Source organism: Vanacampus margaritifer, chromosome 2, assembly GCF_051991255.1.
Source record: "Vanacampus margaritifer isolate UIUO_Vmar chromosome 2, RoL_Vmar_1.0, whole genome shotgun sequence".
Classification (NCBI taxonomy): Eukaryota; Metazoa; Chordata; class Actinopteri; order Syngnathiformes; family Syngnathidae; genus Vanacampus; species Vanacampus margaritifer.
Genome location: NC_135433.1, coordinates 4,740,106 through 4,767,645, shown reverse-complemented (window position 1 = coordinate 4,767,645; position 27,540 = coordinate 4,740,106). Strand labels below are relative to the sequence as shown.

General features: G+C 40.3%; 2 protein-coding genes across 2 annotated transcripts in view; one reads left to right on the top strand and one right to left on the bottom strand.

The window, feature by feature from the left end:
* The window catches only part of LOC144043709 (uncharacterized), a 68,196-nt gene that overhangs the window by 25,246 nt on the left and 15,410 nt on the right, over positions 1 to 27,540 (bottom strand). Inside the window, exons 3-8 of the mRNA XM_077557619.1 lie at positions 18,651 to 24,707; positions 18,054 to 18,137; positions 17,813 to 17,972; positions 13,344 to 13,538; positions 6,296 to 6,407; positions 11 to 273 (exon numbers count right to left, since the gene is read on the bottom strand). The gene's annotated coding sequence lies outside the window, so the exon portion shown is untranslated. The remainder of the gene's footprint in view (positions 1 to 10; positions 274 to 6,295; positions 6,408 to 13,343; positions 13,539 to 17,812; positions 17,973 to 18,053; positions 18,138 to 18,650; positions 24,708 to 27,540) is intronic.
* Positions 189 to 27,540, top strand: LOC144043710 (uncharacterized). Its single transcript, XM_077557620.1, has 52 exons — positions 189 to 386; positions 3,091 to 3,144; positions 5,912 to 6,001; positions 6,096 to 6,140; positions 6,225 to 6,269; positions 6,361 to 6,423; positions 7,237 to 7,290; positions 8,119 to 8,145; positions 8,878 to 8,946; positions 9,074 to 9,136; positions 9,214 to 9,249; positions 9,330 to 9,371; positions 9,536 to 9,613; positions 9,767 to 9,820; positions 10,333 to 10,398; positions 10,951 to 10,995; positions 11,061 to 11,102; positions 11,203 to 11,250; positions 11,726 to 11,813; positions 11,906 to 11,941; positions 13,380 to 13,550; positions 14,635 to 14,724; positions 14,909 to 14,992; positions 16,119 to 16,189; positions 16,298 to 16,486; positions 16,586 to 16,748; positions 16,844 to 16,930; positions 17,009 to 17,116; positions 17,212 to 17,306; positions 17,388 to 17,538; positions 17,631 to 17,741; positions 17,856 to 18,020; positions 18,081 to 18,167; positions 18,674 to 18,814; positions 21,245 to 21,343; positions 21,421 to 21,513; positions 21,622 to 21,761; positions 22,983 to 23,109; positions 23,199 to 23,279; positions 23,372 to 23,470; positions 23,608 to 23,655; positions 23,783 to 23,965; positions 24,068 to 24,198; positions 24,279 to 24,351; positions 24,420 to 24,494; positions 24,564 to 24,689; positions 24,788 to 24,883; positions 25,080 to 25,289; positions 25,371 to 25,548; positions 26,394 to 26,508; positions 26,596 to 26,768; positions 26,856 to 27,540. The coding sequence occupies exons 1-52, from the start codon at positions 189 to 191 to the stop codon at positions 26,932 to 26,934; spliced, it is 5,082 nt and encodes a 1,693-aa protein (XP_077413746.1). The 3' UTR covers positions 26,935 to 27,540.

The window sequence follows — 27,540 nt, the reverse complement described above, 5'->3', positions numbered from 1 at the left end:
TCACACTTACCCAAATTCAGATGCCTAAAGTCATTATAGGCAGGATGATGTCCAACAAGTTGCGATGTGACTGGTGAATGTAAAAAAAGCCGCCTCGTCGGCTGAGGCCGAGCGTGTCGTTTTGGGCTGGACGTCGCGTTTGGACCTCCCCTCTCTCAGGGTCACGCAATCGAGGAGCGTGAACATGAATGTCAAAGCGGCGCGGAAGCTACGTCGCAGTCACAGCATCCAGGCGAGCGGGTGCGGATGCTCTCATCACTGCTGACGGCTCGGCTTATGAATTGTGTGGAGAAGGAGACAGAAAAAAAGTCATGGGGAGAAGAGAGTGGCTGCTCCCTCTCATCCTGATTGCTGCCATGCTGGCAGGCACGGGGGCCAAGAAGAAGGTAAGAATATTTGACAACTCAACAAAGGTTTTCGAATTGTCCTAACTTTTGTCAAATGTGTATTCCGTGTTGGATAAAAAATGTTAGCCTCAACTTTTGGCGTGCTTGCAACAGGAGTGCCTGCCAACATCCTGCATCCTGACGAACGGAGTTTGTTTGTGTGACTGTAAGCACGCAGAATGCTCTTTGGCGGACCGTGTTGGTGGGCCTTTGTGTGAGATCTCTCAGAGGGCAAAGGACAGAACGCTGAATTAAACAAAATACTTTCAAAGTGATCTGAAACGGTGCTTTCCAAACATTAAAGCACTTGCGTCAAACTAAAGGCCCGGGGGTCACATCTGGCCCGCCACATCATTTTAAGTGGCCTGCAAAAGCAAATAAACTTCCCTTTTTTTTTTTATTACTTTTTTTCTCTCTGCAGCACTTTGAGATTTTGCTGATGAGAAGTGCATTACAAATTGAATATATTATTATTAGGCTATTAATTTTTTAAAATCATGATTAATCACATGACTTCAATAGTTAACTCACGATTAGTCCGAAATTTTATATCTGTTCTAAATAAAATGTACAATAAAATATTTTGTTCTAAGTTTTCATACCCTTGCTAGCATAAAAGTGGGAAAAATGTTAAACTAATAGAAATATGGCTACATCTTTTAGTCATTGATACAGTAATTTCATAATAATTCACAAAATTGAGTTAAAATTAAAAGTATGTACTGTACTCTAAAAAAACGAGTGTGATATTGATTTGTGTTGAGGTCATTTTTTTGCCATTAGATGGCATAATTGCATTTGTATTTGCATTTATCTTTTCATATTGAGAGCTATCTAATCATTAACATGAAGTAACTTGTGAAATTCTGCACATTTTTTAAATTGTAAAACTACAACTTGACCCCAGTTTCCACAAATGTATGCATTATTATTAAATTTATTACTGCAAAATTTTGACGTGGACGTGCCTGCTGCGTTGCGATTGAAATTCCCTCAGCACAGGCTTTCCAAGTAAGGGGTGCTCGTTCATCGTGCATAAAAAAAAAAAAAAAATTGTGTCGTTAAAGAAACTTTGAATTAACACACTAATTTAGACACCCCTAATTATTATTGTTATTCTTAATAATGATAATAATAATAATAATGTTATTATTATTATCAACTTCAATGATGCTTGCTAAAATCACTACCAGCATTTCAAATTAGTGTAGATATTACAAGTATTTTCTTGTTACCAAAATCTCTTATTACAGTAGTTTAAGAACTATTTATTTTTCAATGTGTTGTGCACTGTGTATGTAACAATATGAGGAGGTGATTAAACATTGATATGGTTTCACAGTCTGTAATGGCCCTCCAAAGGAAAAATGAGTTGGGGACACACTTTACAGGTACATGACATGTTTTATATTAACGTAATCTCACGGCATCGGCTACCACCAGAGAAAAATGTCACAAAGAAAACTGTGAATATACTTAAATATTGATGACCTTGTCTACATTTACACTTAAAAAGTACTTATGACAGCATCTGGTGGTCACGCAAGTTAATTGTGCATTCTGCCATGAAGTGGGAGAGCATTCAATTCTACTCCCACCATCCAGCTTATTTGTGTGCAGCATAACACCTAAATGCTGTGTCCCCATGTTTGCTTCGAAACTTGGGCTCTACTAATTGGCCTGCCTACCTCAGAGCCCGACTGGCTTTATTCAATTAGAATTTATTTCATGTATTCAGGACTCAAATCATTCAGTCATTTGTAGACCAGTAGCTGGATTGCAAAATGACATTCTACAGCTGACTGGGAGCTTGTTTCAAATCTTTAAAACATAAAAACAGAATTGGCTTCAACTTATGTGAAACAAAAGTGTTTTTTTGTCCGTTTATATATGTCGCTGCGCTTGGTGCAAACATCAGCAACTTTTTCAAGGGCGTGGGCAATAAACTACTACTATGTTGCTAAGTTACACACAAATACTAAACAGCACCAGTTAAAATGTCATTGAGGCATAAATCAACATAAACAACAAGCCTAACTTCCATCCATTGGGTTGAAGCCTATCTCAGTTCATTTTGGGCAAGATTATAATAGTTTGGATTTTTCATTTCGATTTTTCATGATCGTTAGTTCTAATTTCATTTTGACTTGACTACCAAAATGATACAGACCAGGCCGATGATGGTGATGAGATGCTCATGCTACCATCAGGTCACCATTGCCACCTCTTGCCCTGCATTACACATATAATCACACCAAAGTAAATCATATTTCATTTCAGTAGTAATGAAAGGGACACCGAGTGGCCACAACATTAGGTACACCTGCAACACCTTATTGTGCTCTAATGCAAGAGTTGATTTAAAAAAAAAAAAAAAACATTACTAAGACATCATCTCTTTGACTGCCAGACGTTTTCAGAAAAGGGATGCCGTGGGTGCCAGCCGATTTTAAGCATTTTGACTGATCTTTTTTAACGTCTTTGGCACTCCTCCATAGGATTTTACGAAACGTTATTTAACGTTTTTGGCAGTCAAAGAGTTATAGACATAATAATAATAATAATAATAATAATAACAATAATAATAATGTGCTTCGCACTTAACACTCCTCCGCAGGCAGCCCATCAAACGTATTGATCGCCCATATGAGCCGATTGGGTTTGCAGAGGAAGGTCTGACACTTGCCTGTGTAATGTGTTTCAGTGTGTATGCAAAGGAACGTCTCCGTGTCACTGTGATGGAGTCAAAGGCACCAGGGTGAGTAAAGCGTCTCTTGTGTTTTTTTAAGTATGAGTTGTATGTGGTAAGTCTACTGTACTGTATGTATTTGGTCAAGTGCCATTCATTTGCAGTCAGGACGCAGAGGAGTGAGCATCTTCTGCTCTCAAGGGATTGTCTGAATATCTAAAAGTCCTGAAAAATAACATAAAAAGTCACTAGATTTGTTGTGTCACTTTTTGGAAAAATAGTCACGAGACAAGTCTGAATTTTTTTTTTTTTATCAACACAGAGAAACAGCGCCACCATTTGCAGCATAACAGCTAAATGCTGATGCACCATGTTTGGTTTGAACTCTGGGTTGCACTAATTGAGCCAAGTCTGCAGATCTCAGAGCCCTTCTGGGTTTATATTCAACCGGCATTTTCCGGATGTAAAATATTCAGTGATTTACAGACCAGTAGCAGAATTTTAAAATCTATGCAATATTTGTGATATATATATTTAGTTTAGTATAAAACAGTAGATAAAAGTGGCAAGTGAAACTACCATTAGGCAATTACCTGAGGCCACAAGATTTCTAAGGACCCCAAATGTCTCGTAAAACCTGCTTTGTAAAGTTGTTTCAATTTTAAGCAATTAGTCTTAATTCACACATCAGAAATGCTTAACCCTATAAAGCCTGAAAAAATTAAATATATGAGGGAAAAAAATTGGATTCTTTGTAAATAGAGTATTTATTGTTCCTATTGAACAAACAAGCAAAAAAACATTTTTGAAAATCAACTTCCATATATGACTTTTGATTTGTGTCATATTTGATACATTCGGTCACAAAGCTTTAAATTTGTACATTTATACCTGTCAAAAATATAATAATAAACTGACATATCAAACATATTAGTCAGAATATTTCCCACTATTAATACGTATAGGTGTCTCTCCTTTCTCAATTGGGGCGATCTTGCAAGGTCGCTTCTAGTCCATTTTCTCACTGCAATATGCATTCCCACATTTTGCTCAGAATTTTGCACCAAATCAAAGCCAAACATGGATTACTAATCTTAAAATTCTCTCAAAACTGAACTACCAGTCAAAACTTGAAAATCGGACTCTAATGGCACCAGCCATGAAAACCAGCTCACATTACTGTTAAGTGTACAGTGATACTTTATCCTTTGTGTATTTTGGTAACAGAATGTTAGATAGGCTACGTTGTATTAAGGCACCTGTGAATTATTATAAATTGTGAAAAAAATGCATAGTGTGAGTATAATTTATCCATCCATCCATTGAATTTTCTATAGCACGTATGCTCATGAATGAACTGAATCCAGGACCAGTCGCTAGTCACTCTCCGGGCTAAATCTATAATATATATCCTAATAAAACCTCTGACATGCTTTCATTCCATTTTTTTTTTTTAATCCTAGGACATCTGCTTTGTTTAAATAAGTTTACTCAGTGTGTGTACTCTTCTATGAACAATTATTGTATTAGTAGCAACTGTTTTGCCACCTGATATAACAGTTTAGCATTTTTTCATCCGGCCTTACATTTTTTACATCTTTTCCTAAGTATGTTTAATGCAAAGCAATACACGCATAGATACACAAACGCAAACAGGAATTAGCTTCTCAACATTCTTGATTCCTACCTTATTAGGAGGGAACGGATGGAGTCAAATCCAAACTAAAGTTCTGTGGTCTAAACTTTCGCCCTTTTCATGACTCCCATTTAAGAACCACAGCTGTTACCGGGAACATGTAATATTATTCGTTTGTACTCGAGGGCAGACATGAATGAATGAGATAAGAATCTCAATAGAACGAAGAGAAGAATAATCCATATTCAGCCACACTCAGAGCTGTTCCAGCAATTTGACAAAAATATTATTATTAAAAGAAAATAAAAAATAAAAAAAAAACAATAATTTCACTGGGCTCAATGTGTGTGCAAAGTTTGGTGAGTTTTTATTTTTAGGCCATCAAAAATGTGATTCATTACCAAGAATAAACTTCAACAAAAACTGCCCGGCCCTAATAATAATAATAATAATAATAATTCATTCAGCAATATTATTTTATTGAAGTAATTGCTTTTAGTATTTTATTGAAGTAATTACTTATTGTTAGTGATGGGAAAATGTCATTCATTTTACCATCATTACTTATCATTTCCTCCTCACGATACGACAATTATCATAATATTGTGGGAAGGTTGGCGATATAGAAAATTAAAAAATTTAATAAAATACATTTAAAAAGTGTTTTTAAAAAAAGCACATATTGTTGTGTTTGGCTGTGTTTTTTAATGGAGATATTGAAAAATATTTGCTGGTATGACTGATTTATAGGAGTGCTAACCGCTGCAAAACTTTCCTGTTTAAAATTAAATTGCACTAATAAACTAACCACCAGAGGGTGCTAGAACTGCACAAATGAAATACAACCTCACCTCTTTAACGGATGGATGTGCTGCTTTAAATATTGTGACACAACGACGACGATATTGTGGCACTTTTAATATCACGATATTGCCGTTATTGTTGCATCCCTAGTCGCAAATGACCAGATGGATCATAATACACATTTAAATCCCACAGTGAGTATTATTTTCACTTACAATCATCTATAAGTAAATGGAATTGATGTGTTGATGTGTTAGAGTAGCTGCTTATTATATTACATTATTTTTTAACCTGGCCAGATTATTTTTCTATAAAAGCTCCCATTTGGATCTATTTATCCACTTTCTATAACCCTTATCCTTATGAGTTGGTAAATTACACACATTTCCGCCACAGGGAGACAGGGGTTCTCCAGGAGACCTCGGCCCTACAGGACTAGAAGGCCGCAAAGGAAGTGACGGTCACGCTGGGCCAATCGGACCAAAGGTACACTTCAGACTAATTCCAATCCTACTAATAATACAGTATATTGTATGTAAAGACCATAGTGGGAATCATTATTGTGCTCTGTATTTGACAGGGCAACATTGGGCCTAACGGACCTGTCGGCCCTGCCGGAGATCCGGTAACAAAACACATCACAGCCTTGTGCCTGTTTATTGGACATCTAAAGTTATAATAAGTCACGGTTGTGCTGTGTGTGTTCCAGGGTCCCGAAGGCAAAGAGGGTTTTGCAGGCTCTCATGGTTCACCGGTGCATTTTAACTCTTGTTTATTTACCTCATTGAGTTGCTGTGTTTGCGCTCTGATTGATATTCTGTTTATGCGCGTGTCTTCATTCACAGGGCTTTCCGGGTCTGCAGGGTCCTTCTGGGTCACCAGGGGCTCCGGGCTACAATGGAACAAATGTGAGAAAATGATTCAATTCATGTAACATTATTGAAGAGTTTTTCTGAAAAGGAACGTGTTTACATTTAGAGTCATCAGTGCATTTTCTAATTTTAAATTAATGCCTAACTATGGAAGCGTATTGCATTCACTTGAGAAAAAGAAAAACTCGAATTTTTGGGGGGAGCTTTGTGTTTTTTAGTATTTTTATTTTCAGTTTTTCTGAAAAAAATTATAAAAAAAAAAAAAACAGCAAAAAAATTATTCAGAAAAAACAGCTGGTGTTCTGTTTTTTGGAGTAACTTTTTATTTTATTTTTTTTTACCTCTGAACTCCAAGTGACTCGCTAATAGCGGAAGCGGACACTTTCCCGCACACCTCCATATGCAATAAGATGGTCATGTTTACTTACTGGCTCTCAATAAAGGAATGAATGTGTATACTGTATTGTGGCTTGTTCTCTAATCTCTGAGGAGGAAACCCCTTAAAAAAAAATCTGAAAAACTTAAAAAAATATATATACAAAAAAATATTCAATAAAATAGGGACTTTTTTTTAAAAAAAAAAAACAAAGCTTTTTTTCAAGTGATTGCAATACTGTACAAATATTCACTGTTTTAGTAATTTTTGTAGTACTTATTGTTCTTTAACAAGTTTTTTAAATTATTTTTATTATTTCTACTCACTGTATCTCTGTTCAGAATGAACAAACTGTTAACATTTTAGGCATTGTCATGATTAAGTGACAAATGTGCCTTCAAAAAGGTTTTGAAATGCTCTAGTATGAATTGCAAAGTCGCTTCACGGGATCTTAAAATGTTTTTGTTTTTTAGGGAGAAGATGGACTTCCTGGTGCTAATGGGTTCCCTGGACTTGACGGACTTCCTGTAAGATAACAATGCAATTCAAACAGTAATGACACCTCTGAAGTCGAACCAAGTCCAGATTTGTTGTAACTTTTTTTCTGATAAAAATGTTCCAACCTTCTTGTTCAGGGAATTTTTTAAGTAACATGTTAACATTCTTCCTGTTTCCTCAAGGGCTAACGTTTTAGCTAAATCCAGCAATAAGTGAAATCTGCAAAATAGAATACACTATAAAGATAACCTTAGCATATTTTATAGCATTAACAGTACAGATTTAAAAAATATATATCTTCAAACACATTTATAATATAATATAAACATGTTTAAAGACATATTATACACTGAGAGAGAGAGCAACAGCAATAGATGAGGCAAACATTGCTCACCCAGTGTTACAGTAAACATCCCCTTATTTCCAAAACAAATTTAATTTATCATCTCACAATATACATCAATAATCATTCCCAAAGACCTACATTATAAAATCAATCGACAGCCGCCAATTTCCGTAGACATATAAAGCAAGATTACAGAGGATGAAACATAAGATCATTTTTAGCACAAGCTAGGTTGACTTTGAAATACGGTCGGCCTACTTCCTGCTGTCAGTCTTCTTCTTTCTAATTAAAACGATAGTCTACTCACTGCCATCTCGTGGCCAACATTGGTACAGTCAAAATGTATGTGACCCACGGCAAAATAATGTGTACACAAAATTAATTGGATTGATTAATGGCATCTCCATTAATTATAATTTGAGTTTTTCATGACACCCTATTTCCCTCATGATTGCCATCAAATCCTGTATTTAATATTTAAACTGAACTCGCTTTTTTTTTTTTCTCACAGGGTCCACCGGGTCCTCCTGGACAAAAGGTAATAAAATAAATGCTGCGCCAGCTGAGGTCAGTTGCTAAGCACTTTTTATACAATTGTTTATTTAGGAAAACTATAAAAGTGCCCAGGACTGTCCTTTTGGAAGTTTGTTGGCAGGATCCTGTCTGATGTAAACCCCCCCCTTATAAAAGAAATTATAATAACATGACGCGGCACTAACAGGTGAGCCTCCCCGAGCTCCCCGAGCTCATTTTGGAACACATTCAATTGGGACCAATAGCTTGCTTGCTTCAATATTAGCTTTGGAATATGCTACTATACTGCTGAATTGCACCTTCAATCACACCTGATATATATATATATATATATATATATATATATATATATATATATATATATATATATATATATATATATATATATATATATATATATATATATATGATTCATCAATTAATCAAAATAATCATTAGTAAGCAGCTCTAAAATTGAAAAATGGGCAACTCATTCATGTGATCGGTTTCTGAATTACTGCTGCCTTTCTTTGTTTTTTTTTCTTTTTACAACCTATCTTGTGTTTTATTTTGCATATCCTCTTAATATAACCGCCGAAGTCATTTTTGTGCCTAAATCATTTCCTCATGATGCAAATGGTTACATTTTTTCATGAAAAATTGGAAAAAAAATGACTTAAGCGATTATTTTAAGAAGGCGTCGATATGAGGAATAAGCGGTTCGGAAAATGGAAGAATGAATTGGACCTTTTTGCAGGGTTCGTCTGCAGTAATATCTCCTGCAATTCCGGGGGCACCAGGACTTCCGGGAACAAATGGAGAATCGGTAAATGTTCTCCAAATGAACGATTTTCATAGGTGTTGACATACAAAAAATTAGAATTTTTGAGCAATTTGAGTTTATGTTGTCTAAATGGACCATCAATAAAAATGGATCATGTATATAATGTTAGGGAGAGCCAGGTTTACGGGGAAGACCTGGACCACGGGGAGACCCGGGATTGGATGGCCCTGAAGTGAGTACATTGGTTGCATTCTACAAGATTAAAACATCATTTCCTGTAAATGTATATTGATGATTCTCTATTAACAGGGACTACCGGGACGAGAAGGGATACCGGGATCAAAGGTCATACTGAATATTTCTGCCAAAAAAAGAACAACTTTATGGCTGAATATTGAGGTTTGTTTCGTGTTTTAATCTTCTAGGGTCAAGGAGGCAGAGGTACCCTAGGACCAGCTGGGCCAAAGGTAATTTATTATTAAAAAGACGCTGCTAATGTATTAGAGAAGAGAAGTGCATGTCTCAATCAAATAGAGCATCATAATCATCAATATTTCACCTTGCAGTTTAAAATGACAGAATCTCATTGGTTGTATTTGTACATCATTAAGTGACATTTGTCTTAATTTAGGGGAGACAAGGAACCCAAGGCCCACCTGGACCACCGGGTCGGGTTAGGGACTATTTTTCTGGGAGCCTTGCCTACAAGGTGAGTCTGTAAAAGTCAGCGTGCATGTTACAGTAGACATTAGTATAAGCCTTCGCATATTCACATTTGTGTTATTTAGTGCTTGATGTGCAGAACTGCAAAGATGACATGTTGTTTAAGGGCACTAATGTATTCATGTGAATTGGGTGCTAGGGTGCCAAAGGAGACCAAGGAGATAGCGGAGAAAAAGGCTGCAAAGGTTCTCAAGTAAGTCATTAAAAAGCAGGAAAAAAAAAAAAGGAAAAAAATGACATGATTTTAAAGTGAAGTCAAAATCCCCACGTGGACATAACCACATAAAATGACTTTATTTTTGGAAAATATTTCTCCTTACTTATTTGTTCTCGTAATGTTACAAATGTGTTCCCTATCTATCTAACATTCCCCGCGTAATGTATTACATTACATTGTATTGTATTAAATGTATTTTTGTTGTATTACTTGTATTATTCTCATGATATTAAAAACAAACTATGTATATTTAAAGTTATGATGATAATACTAATACTAATAATAATCATTATAATAATAATAATTATTATTATTATTTTAGTTGTCTATGGTGTAGAAAATAGTAATAGCACAACTTTTTTTTTTTTTTTTTTTTGCTCCAAAGTTTAATTTTCTTTTCAGGGTTGACCAAATAGTCTTTCACGTTTATTATGTTAGTTTCATTATAATAACTAACCAATTTTATGTGTGTACTATTCTCCCCTCAGGGAGACCCTGGTGGCGGCTACTCCATAAAAGGAGAAAAGGGAGAAAAAGGCCCAGTGGGTCCAGAAGTAAGTAATATATATATATATATATATATATATATATATAGAGACAGAGAGAGAGAGAGAGAGAGAGAGAGAGAGAGAGAGAGAGAGAGAGAGAGAGAGAGAGAGGTGTTTGCATTTTTTCTTTTCGAGGAGTCCATTTAAAAACTAAGGACAGCAGAGGGCAGTAATATGCAGCACTAAAGTCAATGGGCTCGGCACGTCCTTATTTAATAGAATATGTCACATCAGACTGAAATATTCTTATTGAGAATTAAACGTCTTTGAAGGGCGTCACCGTTTGGAATGAGAACAAGAATGTGTTCGCTGTAATACAGTTTTGGCCACGCACCTCCTTCGAGGCAGACCTTGTGAATAATGCAACAGAAGTTGTCCACCGTCGCAAGCGGTTATTGCGTTTATGATGACTGGCATGTAATGTGTCTGGACCAAAAAGAACTTTAATGGGAAAATAATGCCGGCGGCACCGCGTCGACTGTTCTCGTTCAGGCAAACACAAGCTACTGATTGAATGCATGGACCCAATGTCCTCACTGGAACTAATTGTCCTTGCAGGGAAAGATTGGGAAGGATGGCGACCCCGGACGACGTGGATTTACGGTAGGGATGCCGTTTGTGCACATTGTGGTGTTATTGGCTTGATTATAACATATGGTTGTGTTTAGGGAAGGCCTGGTCGTCGAGGTGAACCGGGATATCCAGGACAGGTCACTAATCACTTATTGTTCATCTATAATTGCAGTTTTTTTTTTTTAATGGGTTGCCATGTTTTATTAAAATCTATGACTCTGTGCTCTGTCTTTCTAGGGTCCAAAAGGGGACAGAGGTCCAACTGGTCCACCTGGGAATATAGTAGTAATGTATCAATCTCATATATTGACATGTATTTGGTATTTTTAAAAGATATATATTCGTGTTTCTCGGACGATTAGTGACTGTGAAGACGAATTCCTTGTGTGCTTTTACATACTTGGCCATTAGATCTGATTCGGATGGGCATCCAGCAAAAGTCATTGCAGCTCTGCTTACCCTTTGGCTTTTCATTAACAACTGGGGTGTCACATTGGAGGGGTTGTCAGACAGTGTAGTGTAACAGACAGAGAAAGTCATGGCGGTTATTATATAAGCCCCACGTTCACAGAGAAAGATACAAATATTTACTTGGTTGTTTAATTTCACACTTGATGCACCCGAAGACTGAACTGTTTGTATACAAGCCATTAAAAAGTTCACTCTCCCATAATATGTCCGCTTTAAGGTTCATCAAGAACTAATGAGAGCTGCGCACCTTCTAAACAATGTGTTTTTTAAAGTGATTATTTATTTGCAGGTGCTGCCGACCGAACCAATTAGAGTGATAAAAGGATACAGTGGAGATCCAGGAGAGCCGGGCCTACCTGGAACTCGTGGACGACCAGGTGAATAACCATGCATGCAGTAATATACCTCCAAAAACTTGCTATTAAAGGCGGGAAAAAAAATAAAATTATTATTATCATTTTTTTTTCAGGCGACGTGGGACCACCTGGCTTTGACGGGCCTCCAGGTACTCTAGTCAACCGAATTACAATGCATGGGCAAAAGTATTGGGAAGACTTGGCTAGCTGCGACGATGACGACTTTGCTGCGGTGGTGACGACTTGGCTAACTGCGGCGATGACGACTTGGCTAGCTGCGGCGGTGATGAATTGGCTAGCTGCAGCGATGCGCCGATGACGACTTGGCTAGCTTCGTTGATGACCGGCGGTGACGACTTGGCTAACTGCGGCGATGCGGCGATGACGACTTGGCTAGCTGCGGCGGTGATGAATTGGCTAGCTGCAGCGATGCGCCGATGACGACTTGGCTAGCTTCGTTGATGACCGGCGGTGACGACTTGGCTAACTGCGGCGATGACGACTTGGCTAGCTGCGGCGGTGATGAATTGGCTAGCTGCAGCGATGCGCCGATGACGACTTGGCTAGCTTCGTTGATGACGACTTGGCTAGCTGCGGCGATGACGACTTGGCTAGCTGTTGCGATGACGACTTGGAGAGCTTCGGCGATGACGACTTGGCAGTGACGACTTGGCGGAGACAAAGGCTACTTGGCGGGGACGAAAGCTACATGGCGGGGACGAAGGCTACATGGCGGGGACGAAGGCTACATGGCGGGGACGAAGGCTACTTGGCGGGGACGAAGGCTACATGGCGGGGACGAAGGCTACTTGGCGGGGACGAAGCTACTTGGCGGGGACGAAGGCTACATGGCGGGGTGACGAAGGCTACTTGGCGGGGACAAAGACGAATTGGCGGGGACAAAGACGACTTGGCGGGGACAAAGACGACTTGGCGGGGACGAAGGCTATATGGCGGGGACGAAGGCTACATGGCGGGGACGAAAGCTACATGGCGGGGACGAAGGCTACATGGCGGGGACGAAGGCTACATGGCGGGGACGAAGGCTACTTGGCGGGGACGAAGGCTACTTGGCGGGGACGAAGGCTACTTGGCGGGGACGAAGGCTACTTGGCTGTGACAAAGACGACGTGGCTGTGACAAAGACTTGATGCACAAACTTCCACACATAACAGGCAATGCATCCACACTGACTCGACAAACAACCGACTAAATACACCAACACTAATGAGACGCACCTGGGGAAGGCAAGACACACACAGGTGGACGTGGTTAGACAAGGGAAGAAAACCAGGAACACGAGACAAAAAACACCAAGCACAGACAAAAACGATAAGAACACCCATCACAAACAAAAAGCCAACCTCCGCAGAACCGAAACATGACAGATGGAGCAACTTTTTTTTTTCGTCACCCCTAAAACTCATTCACTGCCATTGACAGCTAATAGACGTCAACGATCCATTTTGACTGGGCTGGCAGTGAATGAGTTAAGTTGTGGGTTGTGTTCCAAGACTTTTGTCCTTTTTGTGCAAATACGTGTGTACATACACATTCCTAATCACCATCCACTAAATGTTCATATAGGAGATTCAGTCGATGAGGGCGGGCCACGAGGTCCTGACGGTCCGCCGGGTCCCAAAGGAGATCATGGCGACCCGGGTGCAAGTTATCCAGGGCCTGCTGGTCCAGACGGGGATCCTGGTGATCAGGGACCTCCAGGGGATAGAGGCCGAAAAGGAGAAGCTGCAGACACAAGTGGTATGTGTTGCTCTTTTTAAAAATACTCGATGGAAATGTTACCAGAATTTTGTCAACTTATTGTATCCAAACATATACACTAGACTTTAAACAGATCTCACAACTGGATCGGGATTGGACGATAATTAGCAATTCATAAAAAGTCATTTATAGATGTAAAATGTCTTAATTTACCCGATCGATCTTTATCGGTCCACGAAAAAAGACATTCATTATATGTTATATTAAATGTTCATCAGCATTTTTGAACAATTTTAGGGGTTTATTGATTTTTTTTTTACATGCATTTCAATTGCCGTCAATTATAATAATATCGGAGACCAATTTGGCATCATACAGATAAACCAGATAAAGAAATTTGCCGGTAATAATCAGAGGTGGCAAATGCAGTCCAGAAAGTAAAAACCCTGCCAAAGTTAGGCTTTCACCATTGACGCTAGCTAGCTAGTTAGCGCCCTAGCAGGTAAACGAGCACCATGTCAGCTAGCTAGCACCTAGGGCTAAAGCCAAACTGTGGCAGTTTTTACTTTCTGGACCTGGATTTGCCACCTCTGGTAATAATAGACACGCCACATCGGTCCATCTGTTGTGGTTGCGACTCAAGTTGTGCCCAACTCCTCAACCCCCTCCCCTCTCCTATGGTAGTGTCACATATTTGTGATGTCATAATGCGCGCAACCTCGTGTTCACAAAAGATGCATCATGGCGACAAGGCAGTCGCCAGTGTGGGCTTTCTTTACTGTGTCTCCCCAAAATATTAACCTCAACGTTTTTTTGTTGCATTTTTAAAACATGACTGGTGACGGCATTTTAGGGTCATCCTGAAATTTCACTGATGAATCTCCCTTTAAAAAAGGGGATTTTTTTTTTTTTTTTAAATGTGGTTATGGCACGTATATGAAACAATTATCTCTAATTGCTTATCATAATCTGCTATATCAGCATAGAACATTTACCACACAAGCAGAGAAACATGACGTCCAATAGGATACAATGCGCCTAAAATGGAAACATTTTGTTTTCAATCAATTGCTCATTAGTTTCATCATCATGTGTTAAGACGTCTTGTTGGTCCTTGTAGAAAAGCACGTAATCAAAGGTCCGCCGGGAGAGAAGGGCCGCAAGGGTGGGCCTGGGCCGAAGGGATACGAAGGGCCGTATGGATCAAAAGGTGAGTTAAAGCATTGTTGAATCTCTTTTGACCTGAAAATGTCATCTGTTTAATTGCTTTGTTGACGGTTCCATACAGCCGAGTGCAGTTCATGTGTTCAAAGTCGGACTCCTAATTTGACGTGAATTTAACATGATGTCAACTAAAACTTTCAAAAATATCACCCATTGCTGCTTGTTTACAGGGGATAAGGGTGAGGTCTGCAGAGACTGTGGGGGGAAAGGAAAACCAGGCCCACCCGGTCAACCGGGTCGACCAGGACGGCCAGGTAAAAGTTTCTAAGAATTAGTAAATATTGCAATGTTAAAATGTTGCCAGCACTGAAACCGCAAGGCTCAATGATCTTGCAAATAAAATCTGGCCTTGTACAATTAACTGTCTTTGATTATTCGGGCCACAGCAGCAACCATGTTTCAGAGTTGTACTCGAATCTACGTACTGCGGTTAGTGCAGATGTGCGGTGCGAGGGAGATGAGGTTTCATATCCGGGTTGGAGCAGATTTTAGTTCAATTTGATAAAATAATCATTGTCCAACTATTTAACATCAGTTATATTTAATGTAATTTCAAATGATTGTTATTATTATTATTATCATCATCGATATTATCCCATATTTTCAATGACAAAATGCACTCATTCAACTTGGCATTCAACAAATTCAATGACATATTTAAGTATTATTTCGCATTATTCAATAAAATGACATACCATGTCACAGATTCTTGCAAGTCAACAACAGTTCAGTGGTTAAAGCAAGAGACACCGGGTTCGAATCCCAGTTGAAGCAGATTTTAGTCCAAGCCCAATTTCACATAATAATCATTATCCAATTATTTTACATTCATTATATTTAATGTAATTTCATATTGCTATTATAATAAAGCATTCAACATCATTCCACATGCATTCAAATATTAGCATTCAGCTTTCACAATTCACACACAATTTATCCAGAAATTGCACATCTAATTATTATTATTATTATTATTTAAAATTATTATTGTTATTATTATTATTATCATCCGTAAATAATCAGATTTTTGAGGAACTAGAGATGAATGAAAACTCATCAAACTTAGCTCATATATTGGGCCTGGCGAAAAATTTTATATTTTAAAGATGCCACACACGATAACAAAAAAAAAAAAAAGGTCTGTAGCGCTCCCTATCTAATTCCAAAAAAATCTGTTAATTGATGAATCACTTATTAGAGCCATCTCCAGCCAGAGCCATATATATATATATATATATATATATATATATATATATATATATATATATATATATATATATATATATATATATATATAGGGAGAGAGAGAAAGAGAGAGAGAGATTTATATATATATATATATATATATACACACACAATGTATATTTTATATATGCTCAGGTGATGATCAAGGACCAGGACCTAAAGGTGACCCAGGTTTCCCAGGAATTACGGGTTTGCCTGGAGGTCCGGTAAGAAATGTGTTATAATTTTTTTATTTTTTATTATATATATATATATATATATATATATATAATTTTTTTTTTAATTGGTGTTGTCATCGTCATTCCTCTGCCAAGGGTCGTATTGGTAAACCAGGTGTTCCAGGCTTCCCTGGCCGAAAGGGAGAGCCATCTACTGATTACAGACCAGGAGAAAAAGGAGACAAAGGAGACACAGGATATGAAGGCAGGCCCGGAGAGGATGGCCGCCCTGGGCCTCCAGGATTGCAAGGTCCCAAAGGTGTCCAAGGCCCTCCCGGGGAATCGGTGAGAAACCTTTCTAGTTGTTTAACCCTATAAAGCCTTAACGATGAAATATATGAGAGAAAATTCAGATTCTTTGTAAATAGAGTATTTTCCCTCTAGTTTACTAAGGATGGAGAGAAAGGTTTTCCAGGTCCACCGGGGGATTTGGGCAGACCAGGACCACCAGGATACCCTGGGCCGGAGGGATATGGGCCGGTTGGACCTCCAGGAACTAAGGGGAATCAGGGGGCACCTGGGTTCCCAGGGCCACCTGGATTTACAGGTGTGTAAACATTTTGATATACAGTAAATGCAGAAATCAGAAAGACAGGGAGACCGACATCATCACCAGTTCTATTCTCCTATCTTACATGGCAGGTCCAAAAGGAGAAAAAGGAAAACCACCAAAAGGTTTTCCTGGACCACCAGGGTATAAAGGTCAGCCAGGATTACCAGGAAGGCCAGGTAACCTACAAGTTTGTATCCAGCGATATGGAGTAACCGATGGAAGTGTCATTCACGCTGACTAAAACACATTTCCAGGTGTTCCAGGCACTCCAGGTGACATAGGCCGTCCAGGCTTACCAGGACACAAAGGGGAAAGAGGTGACGAATTGTATCCTGGACCACCAGGGTTCCCCGGAGAGAAAGGTCATCTATAAACACCCAATATAGCCACATGTAACTTTATAGTGATGAGTTGGATGACATCAGAACTGAACCACAGGTATGTGTGTGTTATTCAGGTGACAAGGGGTTGCCAGGTGGTCCAGGTCTCCCAAGTACTGGTCCTCCTGGTCTGCCAGGTCGACCAGGCCCTCCTGGTTTTCCAGGAGTGAAGGTCAATAAGAAAAGCAATCTTAAGTCTGAAAAGATACTGAGGACTGGCAACGCTCAATTTATTTTCTAATGTCATGTTCAGGGTGACGATGGTTATGGACTGCCGGGACTCAAAGGCCAACCAGGCCCTCCTGGAATTGCTGGTGACGAAGGGCTTATAGGAGACCCCGGAAACCCTGGCCTACCAGGGATACCGGGATTGCCAGGAAAACCAGGGACAAAAGGAGGAAGAGGTTCTCATAGACTGTTCCACATAAAAATGTCAGTGGAAATCCATAAAAAACAAAAAAAACGTGATCATCTGCTGCTTTCATGTTACGTTCAGGAAAGAAAGGGGAAATTGGACCAGGGGGACCTAAGGGTGATAAAGGCCCATGTGACTCTCTTCCCGGACCACCGGGGCCACCAGGACCAGATGGCGATCCTGGCCTACCAGGTGAGTGTCCTTCTCCCAAAAAAGACATTACATGCAATTATCTCACAAGTTGTTTTTTCTTGTATGTTCACCTTATCACAATTGTGTTCATTATCTTCACCTCCCTTGTCACAGGACCCGACGGGTTTCCTGGTGAAAAAGGTAACAGAGGAATTCCTGGGTTTGGTAATCCTGGTCGTCGAGGTGATCCTGGTCCTCAAGGGCCAATAGTACCAGGTCCACCAGGGGCGCCTGGAGGAAAAGGATTTAAGGGACTAAATGGGCCACCGGGCCGACCAGGTATGACACTATATGGGAAATATGTTTGGATACGTTTTTAATCCACTTGGGTTTTCACAGGATTCAGGGGAGACCCTGGACCAGATGGGTTACCAGGACTTGGACTACCGGGACCGCCTGGAAATATAGGACAACCAGGCCCAATCGGTATACAAATAAAGTTGACTTGACAAACAGCTCAATTTGGCATCTTGCGGGAAGTTTAATTGATATAGGTCACATATTTGATATTTGATATGAATTGCTGTATGATTCTGCCCTGTGACTGACCGGCAACTCATTGCGGGTGCCAGCAGTCAGCTGGGATAGGCTCCAGTTCACCGGTGACGCTGAACAAAATGAGTGGAGGAAAATGTGTGGATGGATGAATTAATATTGGGTATATCTATTTATCCATCATCCAACCATCCATATTCTGTTCTACTTATCCTGATTAGGGTCACAGGAAAAGGTGAAAGGCAAACTACACACTTGTCTGATCAGTCAATCACATTGCAAATATAGACAGTTCACACTCACATTCACACCGTCACAGAGTTGGAATTGAACCCAAGCTGCCGACATGAAGTCAGGCCAATCAAGTGTTACGTCATCAGAAACTTTTCAGTTGACATATTTCTTCTCACGCACCTTTTTTGATGGGTTGTTTACAGGTGATCCTGGTCGAGGTGGAAAGAAAGGTTCCTGGGGTCCTTCAGGAATGAAAGGGGACCCAGGACCCAGGGGTCCCAAAGGAGATTCACCTCCAGAACCTATAGAACAAATTGGCGACCCAGGAGATACTGGCCTGCCAGGTGTCTTAATTTACTAATAATTAATTGTATGTACACTGCTTCTGGAAAGCATTCACAGCCTTTCAAATTGGAATACCCCCCGAAAAAATTGAAAAAGAAAATTGTACAAACACCACTCATAATTACGACGGCGTATTAGGGCCACGTATAAATATTTTATTTTTTTTAGTAGGCGGGGGCAATATTCCGAGAAAAAAACTCGCAAATTTGCGAGTTTATAAAGTGGCAAATTTGCCACTTTATAAAGTGGCAGATTTGCCAGAAAAAAACTTTACGAGAAATACACGTAGCGTAGCTATAGTCTCATCTAAAGTGAGGATTTGTTAGTGGTTAATGGAACACTGTTTATAAAAGGAAAAGGCAGGAAAGAAACGGATTCATTCTTAATTTAAACTTTACTCAGCAGCTAGAGCGACAACACTTCCTGATCCTCTATCAGCTGACAAACCAATCAGAAGCTAGCATACTTTAGGTAAATGCAAGTGAATGACGGGGAGCAGCAGATTTGACACATCAACTTAGCTACTTATACAAAAAAATACCAAAATGTATGAATACGTAAAAAAATAATCCTGGAAACATAAATGTACAAGTAAATATTTATTTTAACAAATTAACTGAAACACTTGATCCTCAGGGTGTGGACCTTCGCAAAGCGAGGTGTCTTTGTCACTGGCAGTACCAACCGCTTCAAAGTGTGAATGCTTAACATTAAGGTCATTACTATCTCCTTATTTGAAAACCCAACTGAAAAAGTATTGGCACAAACATCCAGGTAGTATGTGTATTTCTTATCATTTTTTTTCTCGCAATATTGTCCCCACCCTCTAAAGAAATATATATTTATACATGGCCCTAATACGCCGTCGTACATAAAGACTTCACGAGTAGCTATATAAGTATACAGCCTTTGCTCAGTACTTTGTTGATGCACCTTTGGCAGTAATTACAGCCTCATATCTTCTTGAATATGATGCCACAAGATTGGCAGTCAGTTCCGCTTGCAGCAGCTCCATCCGGTTGGATGAGAAAGCCAAACTGATTGAGGGTTTTTAACGTTCTGGACCTGGACTCCCCAGCCCTGTCCACATTAGACCACTGGAGTGCTCACAAAGTGCCCAACGGGTTCTTGGACGCCTCCCTGACAAAGACCCTTCACCCCCAATTGACCTTACCATAAACCGCGCCCGCATGACCTACTAAACCAATCAAGACACAAGACGTCACGTCTGCGTCGGCACGTGAGTTTTGCCGTGGACAAACATAGCAGTCTAGCTCCCGGTGATGCATTGCGTGGTTATCCAAAAGCAAGAAAAAAAAACGACAAAAATGGTTAAACGCTGTAGTCGCGGTTTGTGTAAGAGTACCGTTATACCGATTGGCTAACCGGCGTCCTGCTGTGGTCACGGTTTGTGTAAGAGAGATAATTGTGTCCAGTTCCCTTCCCTAAACCTACGCACGACCAGTTGTGAATCCCTCCCAAATTCCCAGCGCAGAAAAGTGTCTGCACTAAGGCAATGCTCTCCATTGTTGTTGTTAGCCATAGGCTAACAATAGCTCCGGGTAGCTAACCGTCCATGCGTTTGTTGACTTACTATTTACTATTAATGCCAACAAAACATTAAAACTATGAGGTCATATAAATTCATTCTTACGCTGCTTGACAGGAACAATGTCCAAAAACTTCCATTTTGCTGACAATCAGTCGAAGTGAGTGAGGCGTGAGGTGCCTTTCTCTGACTTAATTCATTCAAAATTAAAGCCTCCTCCGCTTGCTTCGAAGAGAAATATCGGCGTCCTGAAAATCCCCGACCGAGAAATCGCAAGGAATATCTGACAACTTTGCCATCACTGTGTATGCAGTTTAGCTCATCTTGACCGGTAAATGTCGGAGGGGGCTTCTCGTCGCAATTACTGGGCGGGGACGGGCGTGCGTGCCACGGTAAGGTCAATTGCTCAGTTTACACGTGCAGCCAGCGATAGGAAGAGTCTTGGTGGTTTGGATGATGGAGGCTACTGTGCTATTTGGAACCTTCAAAAGAGCAGATTTTTTTCTTTATCCAGATTCGTGCCTCAAGACAATCCCTTTGACTTCATGCTAAGTTTGTGATCTGGCACTGTCACCAGTGGGACCTTATATAGAAAGGTTTGTGTGCCTTTCCAAAGAATGTCCAATCAACTGAATTTACCACAGGTGGACTTCAATTTGCAAAAAAAACAAAAAAAAACACTCTTTTCACATTGTCATTACAGGGCGTTAAGTGCAGAAATATAAAGAAAATAAATAAATTATTCAAATGTTGAATAAAGCTGTAACAAATGTGGAAACCGTGAAGTGCGGTCAATTCTTTCCGGATGCACTGTATTTGTGCGGCATTTGATATATTTATGTGCGTGTTGTGTAATTCTGTGCTAATTGCACTGTTTCAGGTGACCCTGGACCAGTTGGTCCCTGGGGAGATCCTGGAGGTATTGGGGGGAAAGGACCAAGGGGTAATCCTGGACAACCAGGAAGGCCTGGGGGGAAAGGTGCATATTTTTCCCATAATCAATACGTACAACATAATTACAATACTAATTTTGAAAATGGTATGTGTTCTGTCCAGGTCCCCCAGGTGACCCAGGTATTCCAGGATTCTTGAGTGGAAGACCTGGACCTCCTGGGTTTCCAGGAGATCCAGGAAGAAAAGGCAATCCTGGTAAGTATACTGAACAGTATGTATGAGCTCTCATCTAATAGCCTGTCATGTACATTCATCTGTATTGTTACATAAATCTGTAATTTTGTTAATATAATGTTCAAATAGGATCAAAAGGACTAAAAGGAGACCATGGAAACCCTGGAGGGCCTGGACCAAATGGGGAACCAGGTCCTAAGGGTTACATAGGACAAAAGGGAGAACCAAACTTTGAAGATTATGGCCCACCTGGACCGGTTGGACAAAAGGTGACAAAAAAAAAGACACTAGTGACAGTCTATGGTAAATTCAGGACTCAGGTGCAAAGAGAAGTTGGCCGCCAAGGCAGATGTTTATCAAACAAAAACTCCTCGCTTTGAGGGTTTGAAAAGATAAAACTAAAGGCGCTCCAAAAGGGAGAATATCTAAGCTAAAAACAAACCAATAAAAATAGCACTCCTAAACTAAAGACTAAACCAGAGGTGGGCAATCTCGGTCCTCGAGGGCCGGAGTCCTGCAGGTTTTGTAGGTTTCTCACTTCCAACACAAGCTGATTCCAATCAACAGGATCGTTATCAGGCTTATGCAGAGCTTGCTGATGAGCTGATCATATATCAGCTGTGTTGGAGAAGGGCAACACGCAAAACCTGCAGGACTGCGGCCCTCGATGCCCACCTCTGGACTAAACTGTGGCTATGTAAAGTTAAAAAAAAAAAGACTCACGAGACAAAGGACAACAAGACATTGGACCGAGACTGTGGATGGGCTTCAGCGATTGCGACAAAACACTTTGGCAGAAGACAGGGGAGATACTGACTATTTACCACATAAGGGTAATGGGAAACAGGTGGAGACAATCAGGAATCAGGATTGACACTGATGGCACATTAGGAAGTGCAAGTGACCTGAAATGGAAGGAGAGTCAGGATTTTCAAAATAAAACAGGAACTGACAAGACAGTAACGCCCAACTCACACTGACTGCGGAACGGACGCGGTGCGATTTCCGTACGGGCGCCGCAAGCAATAGAAAACATTTGAGTCTGCGTGTCAATACACACCAGCTGCAGTGCGGCGCGTACGCAGTGCGGAACGGATACGGCACTGCGGAAAGTTTCCGCAAGCGTTCTATTTTTTCTGGACGCCGCATGCGGATTTTCATGAAGTTGAAGAAAGAAATGACACCTAGCTGGACAAGAAATCAAGCGTTGGCATCAAGGTAGATCAGGTATATTTAAAAATAAAACCGTTTGCGAACAAATTTTTTGTGGGGGAGGAAAGCTAGCTAACTACATAGCATAACATGAGTCGGACATTTAAGACAAAAAAGTAGCTCATAATAAATTAAACATGACAAAATAACACTATTTAAACACAAAACGTACTTACCCGTGGTAGGTGAGCCATGGTCGAAGTCCCAGAAATAATGTCCAAAAGCATAAATGTATCACTATGTGTCAACAAGCAACATTGGATGCTCATTGTCCTCAGGGGGAACGAGGATTCACCGACACACGACGAATGAAGGGTGAAAAAGGTCAGCCTGGTTTTCCTGGAGGACCAGGTTCATCAGGATTTCCTGGAAGCAAAGGAGACCCAGGACTCCCTGGACCAAACGGTGCCAATCACTGGCCATTTATGAGTGCCTTTACATCCTTTACTTGCTAGTAATGGTCTATCTTATTTTTGCCAATCCTACTGTTGCAGGTCCACCTGGATATCAAGGAACAAAAGGTTCAAATGGACCTCCAGGAGGTAAAGGACGGCGAGGACCAAATGGGCCACCAGGTAAAGTCCATTGAAATGACTTAATTCTGAAGAAGGTCACTGAATAAGTCTGTATTATATATGATTATTTTTTTGTTTTTTATTGTCTTTAGGTACCCCAGGCCCACCAGGTGGTTTTGGTCCTCCAGGTCCTAAAGGCCACCAGGGACAGGATGGCTTCCCCGGACCACCAGGACAGAAAGGAGATACAGGTTAGAGACAGGAAATTGTGTCAATGTTGTCAATGACAAAGCAGTAATTTTTACAAGAATTAGAATATGTGTTTGTCCAATTGTACTTTCATTATACTGGATGTAATTGAATTGTTTCTATTCCTACTTGTATACAGTTGTAACAGAGGGACCACCTGGTCCCCCCGGTGACCCAGGACGTCTAGGTGAGTCTCCGACTTCGCAGATATATCAGTTTCCCTCTTCCCAGTCGATTCATTCAGAATATATAACAATGATTTGAAAAGATGTTCTGAATTCACTAACTCACGAACTGTTATTCCGGTTTCGTAGGTCCTCCTGGGGATCCTGGTGTGCCTGGCTCGTCTAATTCAGGATTTCCTGGATCAAGAGGAGACAAAGGACTTCCTGGACCACGTGGGCTCTTTGGTCGCCCAGGACCACCGGGAAGTGATGGGCCATGTTTACCCGGGGGAAAAGGAGACCCTGGACTTGATGGCGGTCCGGGTAGGCCAGGTGAGGACAACATCGCTTCCCAAATGTAGCGACTCACAGCTATCTTACATTCATTGTCACACACACAAAATAATGAGCAAACTTGGCTTTTGTTGCTCGAAGGTTATCCTGGTCCACCTGGACCTCCAGGCCCTCCTGGACCTGGACTAAAAGGGAACAAAGGGGACCCAGGCCCAACAGGGATCCCAGGTTACAATGGACCAACAGGAGATCCAGGCAATCCTGGTCCACCTGTATGTTGACTCCTTTATTAATCTACATTTAAATTCTGTTTTGTAAATTAAAGGGGGTCTTGATTGATTTACTTCCCCAGGGTCCAAGAGGCCCTCCTGGAGATCCAGGACCAGATGGTGATTCTGGTCCTCCTGGAAACAATGGGTACCCTGGTAAGATTTTCAATTAAATGTCATTTAAAAAAGTGGCAATCGTCCTAAATGACTTTTTGTTTTAACAGGTGAAAAGGGAGACCCTGGAAATATACCGGGCCCACCAGGTCCGCCTGGATCAAAGGGTTTTCCAGGAATACCCGGTGAGTACACTATTTAGAACACAAAATTCAGACTCCACATCACTATATTCTTTTTGTTTTTGTCTTCAGGTGTCAAAGGTGAACCAGGATATCGCAGTGTAATATATGAACCAGGACCCCCAGGCTTACCTGGTTCTCCTGGCAACACTGGGCCCCCTGGAAACGCTGGACCAGGTGGACCACCAGGCCAATCAGGTACAAAGTTTAAACTCTCTGTAAAATGCAATATGCATACTACTCTGTAACATGCATACTTGGTACGCTATTATGACTTTATATGTTATGTTTTAAAGGTCCCCCAGGTCCCAAAGGAGTCCCAGGTTCCAGCCGGGTGGGACCACCTGGATTTACCGGTAACAAGGGAGACAAAGGAGGACCAGGGTTGCCAGGTGTGTACAGTGTGTATGGTGGTCTGTCACTGCAGACCCTGTGATTAATTGTCATGCCAGTCCAGGGTGTCTCCAGTATTTTGCCTTTTTTGAGCTGGCATAGGCTCCAGATTCCTGCCATCCATACAGGATAAGACTAATAGTAAATGGATTGGTGGACAGTTCAGGTAATAGTTTTTACCTTTCCTTTTATCAGGTCCAGACGGCGGCCCTGGAAATCCAGGCAACAAAGGTCAAAAGGGTTTACCGGGAGATTCTAGATTTGGCTATGTGGCTAATTTCCTGATAGCGCGACACAGTCAAAGTACTCGTTTGCCCGAGTGCCCAAGAGGCACCACCCTTATTTACTACGGCTACTCTTTCCTCTTCATTAATGGAAATGAGCGCGCTCATGGTCAGGATCTTGGTAAGAGAATCTTTCAAGCACCAGAAGCCTTTCTCTATATCGTAATTGATCTTTTGTTGAGCCTTTCCAACTGTCTCTCAGGCACCTCGGGAAGCTGTCTACCTCGATTCTCGCCCATGCCCTTCCTCTTCTGCGACACGGAGGCAAACTGCCGCTATGCTTCCCGTAACGACTACTCCTACTGGCTGTCCACTGATGCGCCTATGCTTCCGTCCATGGTTGCCTTGACAGGGGAGCGACTTTCCTCCCACATCAGCAGGTGAGACTGAAGCTTTTTGTTTGTGAATATACTCGAGCATTGGCAAAACTGGTCACGTGCTTTTTTGTACCAAAACTTGTTCATATTTTCATTCGATACCGATTAATCCCGATACGAATCTATAAATTGATTATTGCGATTTTTTTAATTTATTTTTTACTCAAATTTGGAAAATACTTATCAGTAAACTTGTACATGTACACTGTAAGATTTGTAAGAAAATGTATTTATTTATCTGAAAACTGAACCACTGCATTTAGCAAACAGGTTGGAATCAGGAAAAAGTTTCATGTTTGAACATCACTGAAATAAAATATCAAGGCTTGATGTTCCATTAATATAACATTATTCCATGCTTAATTTGTGAATCCTAACCCTAAGTAAGACGTTTTGTTGAATATTTCCATTAAAAAATTGATGTTTAAAAATCGATTCGGCCGCATATCGAATCGATTCGAGAATTGCGCGCTGTAATATTGCGATATATTGCCGAATCGATTTTTCTAACACCCCTAGATAAGAGTAATAAATGAAAACCAATGAAAACAAAAATAAAAAATAAAAATATTAAAAGTTAATATTTTGGAATGATGAACTTCACTTATGAATAATGTACTGAACTAGCTCATTAAAAAAATTCTAAGCAAAACTTTTAACTCGTGTGCGTAAAAAATGAACTTTCCCAACACTGGTCTTTCACGTAGCCAACATGGGTTTAGCCGCTTCTCCTGTCTCTGGATGGCTCCCCGTATTTTGCTCTCAGTCTTTAGTTCTACTGAGTTCTTCGGTCTTCTTCTTTTCATCACGCTCTGACAAAACTGAATATCTGAACACTTTGGTCTTAGGTGCGCTGTGTGTGAAACTACCTCGAATATCATAGCGGTCCACAGTCAGACAACTCTGACCCCACAATGTCCCCGGGACTGGGAGTCCCTCTGGAGTGGATATTCATTTGTCATGGTAACAAATCATTCCAATGGGTATTTTCATGCTCTGTAATCTCAGCATTCAATAAGTATGTCTCCCTTTTGGCTTTTCACCAACCAGCAAACAGGTGCCGGTGCAGAAGGCTCTTCCCAGCCGCTGGTGTCTCCCGGTTCGTGCCTTGAACATTTCCGCCAAGTGCCGTTTATAGAGTGTCATGGCAGGGGGACGTGTAACTACTACCCTGATTCGTACAGCTACTGGCTGGCATCCCTCAACCTGTCCGACATGTTCAGGTACATTGAAAGATGGATCCAATTCACAAGCGCTTTTACATCTGATGACTCATGTGTGTTTTTCTCTGCTTCTTTTTTTTTTTACAGTAAACCAGTTCCCCAGACGGTGAAGGGGCCTTCTCTAGAAAACGTAATTGGCCGTTGTCGGGTTTGCCGCAAACAGTAGTCACATGAGAAATGTGATGGATGTACAGAGATACTTTTGAGCACATGTTGACATGACCATTTTTAGCACTGTTTGGTTTGAGTAAATATTGTGTAGGGCTGCACTTGAGGTCTTCATGAAATCAGATAAAATCTTTATTTTCTCTAGTGAAGCAACATTTTTAAAGTTTATTTAAATTTATAAGAACATATAAGTTTTTGTTGTTGCTTTTTTGTTGGTGCTGTTTTACTTAAAGCAAAAAATGCAATGGCCAAAAAGATGATCCCTTTGACAATTTTATTTTTTTATTAGTGGGGTCTGGCAATTAGATGTTTTAAATCGTAATTAATTACATGACAGTTAACTCAAGATTAATTGCAAATTTTATATGTTTTACATGTACAATAAAATGTTCAGTAAAATATTTTTTTTCCCAAGTTTTCATACTCTGTTACATAAAAGTGGAAGAAAATGTTAAACTAATTAAAATATGGCTGATACAGTAATTTCATAATAAAATTGAGTTAAAATTAAAAAAAGATGTTCTGTACTGTAAAAAACGAGTGTGATATTGATTTGTGTTGATTTTTTTCTTCCACTGGATGGCATAAATGCATTTGTAAGACG

Excerpts from the sequence above, each read along its gene's own strand:
- LOC144043710 (XM_077557620.1), top strand. The coding sequence starts at position 189 with ATGTCAAAGCGGCGCGGAAGCTACGTCGCAGTCACAGCATCCAGGCGA. Across the intron at positions 387-3,090 it reads GCACGGGGGCCAAGAAGAAG|TGTGTATGCAAAGGAACGTC; the intron begins GTAAGAATATTT and ends AATGTGTTTCAG. Across the intron at positions 18,815-21,244 it reads AGGAGATACTGGCCTGCCAG|GTGACCCTGGACCAGTTGGT; the intron begins GTGTCTTAATTT and ends GCACTGTTTCAG.